This window comes from Eucyclogobius newberryi, unplaced genomic scaffold (assembly GCF_026437365.1).
Source record: "Eucyclogobius newberryi isolate DKJ021-1_F unplaced genomic scaffold, fEucNew1.0.hap1 SCAF_11, whole genome shotgun sequence".
In the NCBI taxonomy this organism is placed as follows: domain Eukaryota; kingdom Metazoa; phylum Chordata; class Actinopteri; order Gobiiformes; family Gobiidae; genus Eucyclogobius; species Eucyclogobius newberryi.
This window is the reverse complement of record NW_027315735.1, coordinates 35,026,671-35,039,268: the sequence shown is the minus strand read 5'-3', so window position 1 is coordinate 35,039,268 and position 12,598 is coordinate 35,026,671. Positions and strand designations below refer to the sequence as shown.

General features: G+C 42.6%; 1 protein-coding gene across 2 annotated transcripts in view; it reads left to right on the top strand.

Moving 5' to 3' along the window:
- Nucleotides 1-12,598, top strand: part of htr4 (5-hydroxytryptamine receptor 4) — a 198,683-nt gene that overhangs the window by 98,493 nt on the left and 87,592 nt on the right. For both annotated transcript variants that reach the window (XM_072440041.1, XM_072440042.1), the window contains exon 3: nucleotides 3,342-3,455. In XM_072440041.1, coding sequence (XP_072296142.1) covers nucleotides 3,342-3,455 — 114 coding nt within the window. The remainder of the gene's footprint in view (nucleotides 1-3,341; nucleotides 3,456-12,598) is intronic.

The window sequence follows — 12,598 nt, the reverse complement described above, 5'->3', positions numbered from 1 at the left end:
TGACAGAAGTAACGTGTTTAAAAGCTCTCGTCACACCTGACCGTTCCAGCTTTTTGATTGGACGAGCTTCAGATGTAAAAATATATGTTGAAAAAAGCAGCGCTGCGGGTCAAAATGAGACCACGCCTGCTGCTGAATATCCATAAAGCGCTTATGAACTCGTCTGACAGAAGAATTTGGATGCTAATTAGGAAAGGGAGGAATAAACTTGAACCACTTTGAACAACTTAAGATGATCTAATTTATTTTCTTCATTTTTATAAGACTTTAACATTATAAATGTGCTGGTAATTTGTGTATACCGTATTTTCCGGACTATAAGTTGCACCTTTTTTCATAGTTTTGGACGGGGTGCGACTTATACTTATATTTATACTTATATACTTATACTCCGAGCGACTTATGTGATATTATTTGTTATTTTTTCCTTCTCTATTATGCATTTTTTGGCTGGTGCGACTTATAGTCCGGAAAATACGGTAAATTCTCCTTATTATATTTAATTATTGTGAAATTTGTGTTCAAAATATTCCCACAGAAGCAATTTTATATTCAAATGTGATTGAATTTCACCTTCTTCTGAAACCCGACCTCACCCTGCGGTAAGTGCTCGCACCCCTGGTTGGGAAACGCAGGTCCAAACTGAAAGATGAAGATCTTTTGAGACATAAATGACGCCGTGGAGACACATTTACATTTATTTCTCCGAAGAACACATTATAGTCGGCGAATAATTGCGAGCCTTTCCGTTCAAATTGCAACTCGGAGTCCATTCTTCCACCCGCGAGCCGCCGCAGCACCCGTATCTTGAGCTTTCATCAGTGTCAAAATGCCCCCGCGATTGCCGCCGCGTAATCCTTTTATTCGCGCCGACGCCGGTTTAACTGTCTCGTCAAACCACCGCCGCCGCCGCCTCCTCTCATCTTCCGCCATTACGGCCCGTTCTGTCGAGTCCAAAGTGCAGCGCCATTTAACATGAAAGCGCCGTAATGTGGCTTTTGTAGCGCGCCGCGATTAGCGCCGCCGCGGCTCTGATCAAAGGCGGGATCGTTTGCGGAGAGCCGACTCCCGCTGAGGGGAAACGTGGCTTTACCGATGCGATAAGACGAGCAGGAAGTGAGCTTTACCCGCACTTTTAATGCCGCTTCGCACTGGGTTTCTGGTCTGGGTTAAAATTAACAACTCATTCAAAGCTAACGCAGCGTATATTTGGCAGAATATGAAACCAAATCATGTCTAAAGACTTTGAGTTACTTTTACTCCACTACATTTTAGAGCAGATACAGTACTTTATTCTTCTGAACGTTACAAACTTTTCGACTTTCAAGACCTACGATGTTTCAAGACCTACTGAAATGGCTGAGGGGTCAAGTTTAGCTTGTTCGCAGTGTAAGTTGACCTATACCGACTTTGTGCAAACCTGAATACAACCAAACATAGTCAAAAGTAATTAAGAAGTCTAAAAATCAGCGCAATTATTCATCAAGATCACCACATCTGACGCTGTGATTGGAATGTTATTTTCTGGACTTTTTTAACTTGTACCTTTTTTCTGATGCTGTCTCAGTGATGTTTTCTGAATCTAGTAGTTCTTAGATTCTTTTGCAGTTTTTTTTTAACGTATATTAAAGTAAAATCTGTTTTGCCCCAGCACAGATATACGGTAAAAGCATCTGTTCAGGTGGAAATGAGACCACAGCGTTTTCTCTGTCACTAAATATAAAGCGTTTTATTCTCAGAGAAGCAGGAATTGCACCGTTAGCATGCTAATGTTTGTTAGCTTTATCCGTTCTGGGCACATCAATAAATAGACACTCTATTGACCACACAGCAACGCGGCTCGTCTTTTTAGATTTTGAAGGGCTCCGGAGTCGGTGTAATGTGTTTACCCCATAGCAGTTAGCATTAGCCCGCAAAACACCGGGTCCCACAAGGTTGTATATTAGGTCCGTTGCTGTATACCTTGTACACGTGTGTCTGTGTTGCTACAGATCCATAGAACCCGGTCATAAAGCATGCTTATTAACACAAACGATGGTTGAGGTGGGAAACTTTGTGTGTTGGAGTGCGAGGAATATTTTGAAAGTATTATTGATACTGGCGCGCGACATTTCTGGGTGTGACTCTTTCGAATGACCTAAGTGTAAGTGATAAAAAAAATCTAAATGTTTCTTTTTCGGTAAATTGAATGCTTTTACTCCAAACGAGCTTTATTCCAAACTGGTGCAGTAACAAAGACAGGACAGAAAGTGTGGAGCTGACAGTCCTGGAGGACATTTGGAAACAGAGACCTCTTTCTCAGGATTTGTGGATTATTAATGACCCGTGTGATCACCAGAAAGTGACTTACTCAAACCTCTTCCATCTGAGACGCACAATCACGCCACAGCAGGAGGTTCTTCCCACAGGCGGCGCTGACTTTAAAAGTGCGACAGGCGCTTTTACTTGTTATATCCTTTTCTAAATGATACAGTGAGAGTGATTCGTCTTCTGTGTGGTTTGTGTCTCCAAAACTGTTTTTATGTGTCAGAATGTGTGACTGTATGAATGTATGACTGTATGACTGTATGAATGTATGACTGTATGACTGTATGAATGTATGACTATGAATGTATGACTCTATGACTCTATGAATGTATGACTATGAATATATGACTGTATGAATATATGACTGTATGACTGTATGACTTCATGAATGTATGATTGTATGACTGTATGAATGTATGACTCTATGAATGTATGACTATGAATATATGACTGTATGACTGTATGACGTATGCATATATGACTGTATGAATGTATGACTGTATGACTGTATGAATGTATGACTGTATGACTCTATGACTCTATGAATGTATGACTATGAATATATGACTGTATGACTGTATGACGTATGCATATATGACTGTATGAATGTATGACTGTATGACTGTATGAATGTATGACTGTATGACTCTATGACTGTATGACGTATGCATATATGACTGTATGAATGTATGACTGTATGACTCTATGACTCTATGAATGTATGACTATGAATATATGAATGTATGACTGTATGACTCTATGAATGTATGACTGTATGACTGTATGACTGTATGAATTTTTTGCGTTTGATTTGACGTTCGTCCGGGTGCCACTTTTCAACCGGATGTCGGTGATCTTATTTCAGACATTTTAGATCATTGTTCCGAGTGAAATGTGTGTCTTAGATTTCAAGCGTACAGCGGACAAAAGGGTCTTCGCCGGCGGCTGTACGTGTCCATGACTGATTGTCCTCAAAGTCTTTTTTCCTCCCGGTAAATGACCCTTCTTCCTTGTCTTGCTCCGTGTCTCCGCAGTGACAGCATGCCCAAGCGGCTGGCCCTGATCTGCTTCCTGTCTCTGGTCATGCTCATGAGCATTCTGGGAAACCTGCTGGTCATGGTGGCCGTGTGCAAAGATCGACAACTCAGGTCGGGACACCTCACACTCCTGTAGACCTTCCAGCTGTTCACTTCTCACCGTTCTAGCACAGCCTTTTGACGTCCGGCTTCGGTAAAACGTCGCTGTTGAATGCAACCGCGGCTTATTTTATTCTTTACTTCTAATGTCGGGCAGCGTTTTGATTCACGTTGTTGTCAAAAGCGATATGTAAATGGGAAAGCGATTGATAAATGCGAAGGCAAAGTGTCTGTTTGTGAAAATCTCTCCCCGAGGCCTGTTGACGGTGCAGTTTTTGACTTATCGCACCTCGTTTGAAAGTCACTCGCACCGGGGCAAAGTGTTCTTTCGAAAGCACAACAATCTGGAGATTTGGAGACGGTCCAGTTGCCCCCGAGCCCACGGAGCAATCGGGATTGATGGCACTTACCCAGCGGGTCAAATATATCGACTCAGAACATTGCTCTATAAGTTGTTTTTTGCGAGGTTGGTTGTAATTCCACTTTTATAACCTTTTCACTTTGGTACAGTTTATATCTTTGTTACTTGACCGTTATTTTTCGTAAGCTTGCTACGGTTTTGAGTTGGTTTCGTCCCTTTTTAGTCCCGACATAGACTCGGTTTTGAGTTGGTTTTGTCCCTTTTTAGTCCCGACATAGACTCGGTTTTGAGTTGGTTTTGTCCCTTTTTAGTCCTGACATGGACTCGGTTTTGAGTTGGTTTTGTCCCTTTTTAGTCCCGACATGGACTCGGTTTTGAGTTGGTTTTGTCCCTTTTTAGTCCCGACATGGACTCGGTTTTGAGTTGGTTTTGTCCCTTTTTAGTCCCGACATAGACTCGGTTTTGAGTTGGTTTTGTCCCTTTTTAGTCCCGACATAGACTCGGTTTTGAGTTGGTTTTGTCCCTTTTTAGTCCCGACATAGACTCGGTTTTGAGTTGGTTTCGTCCCTTTTTAGTCCCGACATAGACTCGGTTTTGAGTTGGTTTTGTCCCTTTTAGTCCCGACATAGACTCGGTTTTGAGTTGGTTTTGTCCCTTTTTAGTCCCGACATAGACTCGGTTTTGAGTTGGTTTTGTCCCTTTTTAGTCCCGACATAGACTCGGTTTTGAGTTGGTTTTGTCCCTTTTTAGTCCCGACATAGACTCGGTTTTGAGTTAATTTCGTTCCTTTTTAGTCCCGACATAGACTCGGTTTTGAGTTAATTTTGTCCCTTTTTAGTCCCGACATAGATTCGGTTTTGAGTTGGTTTCGTCCCTTTTTAGTCCCGACATAGACTTGGTTTTGAGTTGGTTTCGTCCCTTTTTAGTCCCGACATAGACTCAGTTTTGAGTTGGTTTTGTCCCTTTTTAGTCCCAACATAGACTCGGTTTTGAGTTGGTTTCGTCCCTTTTTAGTCCCGACATAGACTCGGTTTTGAGTTAATTTCGTTCCTTTTTAGTCCCGACATAGACTCGGTTTTGAGTTAATTTTGTCCCTTTTTAGTCCCGACATAGACTCGGTTTTGAGTTGGTTTCGTCCCTTTTTAGTCCCGACATGGACTCGGTTTTGAGTTGGTTTCGTCCCTTTTTTAGTCCCGACATAGACTCGGTTTTGAGTTGGTTTCGTCCCTTTTTTAGTCCCGACATAGACTCGGTTTTGAGTTGGTTTCGTCCCTTTTTTAGTCCCGACATAGACTCGGTTTTGAGTTGGTTTCGTCCCTTTTTTAGTCCCGACATAGACTCGGTTTTTGAGTAAATTTTGTCAGTTTTTAGTCCCGTTATAGACTTGGTTTTGAGTTAATTTTGTCCCTTTTTAGTCCCGACATAGACTCGGTTTGGAGTTAATTTTGTCCCTTTTTAGTCCAGACATAGACTCGGTTTTGAGTTGGTTTCGTCCCTTTTTTAGTCCCGACATAGACTCGGTTTTGAGTTGGTTTCGTCCTTTTTTTAGTCCCGACATAGACTCGGTTTTTGAGTAAATTTTGTCAGTTTTTAGTCCCGTTATAGACTTGGTTTTGAGTTGGTTTTGTCCCTTTTTAGTCCCGACATAGTCTCGGTTTTGAGTTGGTTTTTGTCCCTTTTTAGTCCCGACATAGACTCGGTTTTGAGTTGGTTTCGTCCTTTTTTAGTCCCGACATAGACTCGGTTTTGAGTTGGTTTTGCCCCTTTTTAGTCCCGACATAGACTCGGTTTTGAGTTGGTTTCGTCCTTTTTTAGTCCCGACATAGTCTCGGTTTTGAGTTGGTTTTGTCCCTTTTTAGTCCCAACATAGACTCGGTTTTGAGTTGGTTTCATCCATTTTTAGTCCCGACATAGACTCGGTTTTGAGTTGGTTTTGTCCCTTTTTAGTCCCGACATAGACTAGGTTTTGAGTTGATTTTGTCCCTCTTTAGTCCCGACATAGTCTCGGTTTTGAGTTGGTTTCGTCCCTTTTTTAGTCCCGACATAGACTCGGTTTTGAGTTGGTTTCGTCCCTTTTTTAGTCCCGACATAGACTCGCTTTTGAGTTGGTTTTGTCCCTTTTTAGTCCCGACATAGACTCGCTTTTGAGTTGGTTCCGTCCCTATTTAGTCCCGACATAGTCTCGGTTTTGAGTTGGTTTTGTCCCTTTTTAGTCCCGACATAGACTCGGTTTTGAGCTGGTTTCGTCCCTTTTAGTCCCGATGCAGACTCGGTTTTGAGCTGGTTTCGTCCCTTTTTAGTCCCGACATGGACTCGGTTTTGAGTTGGTTTCGTCCCTTTTTTAGTCCCGACATAGACTCGGTTTTGAGTTGGTTTCGTCCCTTTTTTAGTCCCGACATAGACTCGGTTTTGAGTTGGTTTCGTCCCTTTTTTAGTCCCGACATAGACTCGGTTTTGAGTTGGTTTCGTCCCTTTTTTAGTCCCGACATAGACTCGGTTTTTGAGTAAATTTTGTCAGTTTTTAGTCCCGTTATAGACTTGGTTTTGAGTTAATTTTGTCCCTTTTTAGTCCAGACATAGACTCGGTTTGGAGTTAATTTTGTCCCTTTTTTAGTCCCGACATAGACTCGCTTTTGAGTTGGTTTTGTCCCTTTTTAGTCCCGACATAGTCTCGGTTTTGAGTTGGTTTTTGTCCCTTTTTAGTCCCGACATAGACTCGGTTTTGAGTTGGTTTCGTCCTTTTTTAGTCCCGACATAGACTCGGTTTTGAGTTGGTTTTGTCCCTTTTTAGTCCCGACATAGACTCGGTTTTGAGTTGGTTTCGTCCTTTTTTAGTCCCGACATAGTCTCGGTTTTGAGTTGGTTTTGTCCCTTTTTAGTCCCAACATAGACTCGGTTTTGAGTTGGTTTCATCCATTTTTAGTCCCGACATAGACTCGGTTTTGAGTTGGTTTCGTCCCTTTTTTAGTCCCGACATAGACTCGCTTTTGAGTTGGTTTTGTCCCTTTTTAGTCCCGACATAGACTCGCTTTTGAGTTGGTTCCGTCCTTTTTTAGTCCCGACATAGACTCGGTTTTGAGTTGGTTTTGCCCCTTTTTAGTCCTGACATAGACTCGGTTTTGAGTTGGTTTCGTCCCTTTTTTAGTCCCGACATGGACTCGGTTTTTGAGTAAATTTTGTCAGTTTTTAGTCCCGTTATAGACTTGGTTTTGAGTTAATTTTGTCCCTTTTTAGTCCCGACATAGACTCGGTTTTTGAGTAAATTTTGTCAGTTTTTAGTCCCGTTATAGACTTGGTTTTGAGTTAATTTTGTCCCTTTTTAGTCCCGACATAGACTCGGTCTCGACTCGGTTCGTTGGGCGTTTCCCCCCCCTCGTTAGCTGCCACGTTCGCTCGGACACAAACGGACCGTGCGCTTCTCTGATTGGTCCATCCGCCTGTCAGTCATCTTCGCAGAGTGTCCTGAAAGCGTGTGGTCTCAACTCACCGGTGGAAGTTGAACAAAACGTGACTTAGACAAGGCGCAAAACCGATAAACGCGCCGCTCGTTTGTTTTTACCGACTCTTTTCCGAACACGCAAAACAGCCGCAGGCGCCTCCATGTTTGTTTTCCCACCCATTTTGGTCAATTCGCTAACTGACGTTGAGTGCCCTGCGGTGGAACTATGCACTCCGGCTAAAGGAACTTTAAATATGCCTTTTTTTTTAAATTCAGTCTTCTAAATGAACTCCGGATCGAGTTCCCGTGCTGACGACAACAAACGTACAACACGACAATATTTCACTTTGATTTCATTTTATTTTAAACAAATCTAGCCGCGCACGAAGCTCTCGCCGTCGGAGACAAACTTCCTGTCGCAGTCTCGGGTTCACGGGCGGGTCACAGTCGGTCCGTTTACCCGCTCGCCGCAGCCGCCATCGTCCGCCACTTTTCCACTTTCGTTTTCCATTTGTTCCACCGCTGTGCACTCCCTCGCTCTTCCGCTCTCTTCCTCCCTCCGTTTCTCCCTCTTTCTGAGCCTCTCCATTCCTCCTCTCTCCCCCCCGCCTCTCACCTCTGCCCCTCGCTCAATTTGTTTCCCGACTCGCTTTAGTTGAACTGTCGAGCCCCCAGTTTCTCCCGTAAACATTGCGAAGTGTATAAGTGAAACGAGGTGGACTTTATGACCTGTGAGCGCATCAGTCACGTGACTAATCATCTTCTGACGCGACGTTTCCGTTTCCCAGGGTCAGAGCGAGACCAATCCACGATCTATCACCATATCTTGTCTCTGCTGCATCGCGAGTGTCAAACATACAGCATTTTCTGGACTATAAGTCGCACCTTTTTTCATAGTTTTGACCGAGGTGCGACTTATACTCCAGAGCGACTTATGTGTGATATTAGTCGTTATTTTCACACCGGCAACCACAAGAGGGCGCTCTAGGCTCTAAGCGACGCAGAAGAAGAATCTGCACTTCCTCTTCCTCTGGAGTTTGTGGAGTTGTTTAGAAGTGACACAGAGGAAGAAGAATTCAATGGATTTAGTGATTTGGGGTAAAACTGATGCTTTGCTAAACTTGTTAGCATGTTCTTTATGCTATAGTTATCTGAATAACTGTTCATATGTTACGTTAACATACCAGACACTTACCACAGTTCTGTCTGTGCCTCATGTAGCTGAAGGTGTTAGCGTTAGCATACGTCATGTAGCTGAAGGTGTTAGCGTTAGCATACGGCATTAGCATACGTCATGTAGCTGAAGGTGTTAGCGTTAGCATACGTCATGTAGCTGAAGGTGTTAGCGTTAGCATACGTACACCTATTCACCATGTTCTCTCGTCTGTTATTATTTTAAACTGTATTTCCAGATTAAATGTCTGTTCTTGGGCTTGGATTTTATCAAATACAATTCACCAAACATGCGACTTATATATGTGTTATTTCCTTCTCTATTATGCATTTTTTGGCTGGTGCGACTTATACTCCGGAAAATACGGTACCTTGAAAGACGTGCATTCTCACAGCAGTGGCAGGCTCGCCTCTCCACAGATCCGACCTGTCACATGTCTCCTGGATATAGATACATTTCGTGTTATACTGAGGAATATTGCGATCGTGTGCGGCAATTTCCACTTTGCCCCAGATTGAAAAACACCTTTCGATCTCTTTGGGGTTTTTACCGCCTTAAATAACGGTAAATATACACGTAAATAAGTCATCTCCATGGAGACGAGCAGGTGCCAAACCCTCAGAACTTGAGTGATTAAAGGATTATTACTGACACTGTGTGAAAACTTGTCCAACACGTTACTATTTCTCAAGTTTGTGACCAGCTTTACGACATTTTACTTTCTCCGTGACAAAATAAATGAAGTGAATGTGACAAAAAATGCCAGATATAAAAATATTACTGAATATTTAAATGTGTTTTTTTTTTTTTTTTCTTTTTTTTTACAATAGATTGAATTAAAAGGCTTAATTTTGCATCTAAAATGGTCACGATTATAATTTTTGTGTTATTTTTTTTAATTAACGATTACATTGAGACCTGAATAACTATCGATTAACCGATTAATTGAGTAGAAATGAAGATAAATAACGATTAGAACTTTGCGCTCTGGCTGTGGTTGTTTACAGCGCGACGTGTGGACGAGATCGCGCAGCAGGTAAAGTCGCTTCGGTAAATTGGACCGGAGATGGCTCACATTCCGTTGCAGCGTTGCACAAGATCACGGGGGGGGGGAAATAAATCCCTCGATACAGGTGGTGTTTTTTCCATGTCCGTGTTTCCCCGGCAACGAGACGGCGTGTTAGATCCGCGCCGCGCTCTAATTGCCTCGCCCGACGGAAGCGCTGCACACGTTTATATCTGCGGTCGCTCGGCCCACAAGCGATCGTGGAAAAAGACCGGACGCTCAGACTTTGAGCTGAGGAGGAGCACAGGGAGATGATCGGTCGCCCCTTGTCTTTCTCTTTGCTTGTTTTCTGGGACGACAAGTAAAGATTTGAGAGATCCCGACGTTTGAAAATCATGTAAAGCGGATCACTTTTCCTCAGACAAATACTTTGAGCTGAGGAGGAGCACAGGGAGATGATCGGTCGCCCCTTGTCTTTCTCTTTGCTTGTTATCTGGGACGACAAGTAAAGGTTTGAGGGATCCCGACGTTTGAAAATCATGTAAAGCGGCTCACTTTTCATCGAGTTTGAAATGTGAGCGTCGCCACGGCAGAACCCGAAGGAGCTCGCCTTCGTGTTACCGCGCGCATTATCTTTATCTTTATCTTCGACGTGCCGCTTCCCTAACGACCGACAGGATTTACGACGAACTCACGCCGAGGAACGTAGACGCCGATGAAAGGAGGGGCAGCGCAGTGGAGTATATTTAGAAGAAAAGTCGTTCAACTTTCTGTTTACGTTTTTACAAGTGAAATCGAGAATGCTGTCGACATAAACAGTGTAAATGAGGAGAAAAGTCCACTATACCTGATTTTGACAGCTGTTTCCTTATTGTTCTGTTCCAACTCACTGTATATTTAACTCTTTTTGTCACAATTAAACTGTTTTTTCTGGACAAGAAGGAATTCAAATCAGGTCCACACTTTGGAGGATGCATTAATCCCTTTTTGCACTGCTGTTTTTTGTAGTTGTTGTTGTTGTTGTGTTGCTTTTAATGGCGGTCGGCAGCCAATGTGCATTTACCTCCACCTACTATAGTTTTACGTCTCCAAAGTACCGTATTTTCCGGACTATAAGTTGCACCTTTTTTCATAGTTTTGGCGACTTATACTTATATTTATATACTTATATACTTATACTCCGGAGCGACTTATATGTGATATTATTTGTTATTTTCACACTTTGCAACCACATTTCATCCTCCAGTGCGACTTATATATGTTTTTTTTCTTCTCTATTATGCATTTTTTGGCCGGTGCGACTTATACTCCAGAAAATACGGTATGTGTTTTACGCTATACCGTTTTAAAAAAAGGGAGAAAGAGTGAAAGTGAGAGGCCGCTGTTTTCTTTTTTTTTTTAGTTTTTTTCTATGGCACAATTGAAGGACACATAATGTTAAATGTACTTGATTGAGCCTTAAACCCTGAACCTGTGACATTGTTCCTCAAAAACACAACCGAAGTCGCATTTAGCTTCATTCACGCTAGTTTTAGAATCCTGGTTTGAAAAAATCCTCTCCCCTCCGAGCGTCAGAAACACTCCGTTCTGAATCTCCTCGGCAACTGACGTTTTCTCCATCCATGACTCCGCGGCTCCGAGAATCTTCCGCCGTTTTGAACTCCACAAATCATCTCCAGACTCGCTCGGAGCATTTCCGCCGTTAAATCACGATCAGCACAGCAGTAAACCGGCAAAGGAACGCGGTGAAATGTGTATCTTAAATCGTTTAATGGTTGCACCGTGGGAAATGAATGTTTTACTCTGCTAAATATAAATTAACTTTTACTACGCAGCTGAAATTTAGGGTTACAGGGATGCAAATCAATACTAAAACTGGTATCGAAACATACTCATTTCAACAAGTATCGATATCGAAGACAAAGCACTTGGGGAAAAAAAGGTATTAGGGCTACACAATTCATCACAATATCGGCACATGTAATAAATAATGTCGCAATAACAGCAGTTTGTCCTTCATCATAACGATTCGGATCCAATTTAAAGCAGCGGGGGTTTTCTTGCCTCCCGTTTCTCACGGCGATTGTATCTAACGTCCGGACAAGTCTGAGCGAATTAAAATGATTTAAGCGATGGATCCGTGTTCTCCGCCGAATGCGTGTTTTTCCACACGTAGCACGCGGACGTTAGCGGCGCGCGGTAAAGCCGTCTTTCGGCAGCTTCGCCTCGGTCCAAAGCGCTCGAAGCGAAACTAAAACAACAACAATCCGATGAGAGTCGCGGCGGTAAACGTTCATCCCGGACGGAGCGTAAATTATTAAAAGAAATGTTGTTAAATTTACAACGCAAAGGAAAAGTTGACTTTCCACCTCCGGGGCGAAACGGCTCGGATCAGGAAATAAAAAGTAAGAATTATATAAGATGTCGTTTCATAACCGCAGGCGCACAACTCTGTCGAGAAGTTTTAAAATGTGTCTTTTATTCGAAAAGCGCTTGTTTCCACCTCTTTCCTGTTTCTTATTGCGAGTCACAGGTGTCATGCATAAAGCTTACCGTATTATCCGGACTATAAGTCGCACCTTCTTTCATAGTTTTGGCCGGGGTGCGACGGATGTGATTTTATTTGTTATTTTCACACTTGCAACCGCATTTCATCCTCCAGTGCGACTTATATATGTTTTTTTTCTTCTGTATTTTGCATTTTTTGGCTGGTGCGACTTATAGTCCGGAAAATACGGTAATTAAAAAGTGTATGGACAAAACACATCCTCAAACTTCTCCTTACGAACAAGACCATCCCTGAAGACCCCCAGGGTTCGGACCACAAATTGTCTTTTTTCATGAACCGTAAAAGTCACTTACCGTATTTTCCGGAGTATAAGTCGCACCAGCCAAGAAATGCATAATAGAGAAGAAAAAAACACATATAAGTTGCACTAGAGTATAAGTATTAATACAAGTATAAGTCGCACCCAAGCCAAAACTATTAAAAAAAAGGTGCTACTTATAGTTCAGAAAATACGGTACTTTTTTGTATGTGCTCGTGCTTTATAAATTGACCCCCTGACTCCGCCCACTGTAAGACTTCCGGTTTCAGGTTATCTACCAATCAATCTGTTCTTCTCAGTCCAGCACCTTCAGATTGAAAAGCACTTGGGCTCACAAACCTGGACGT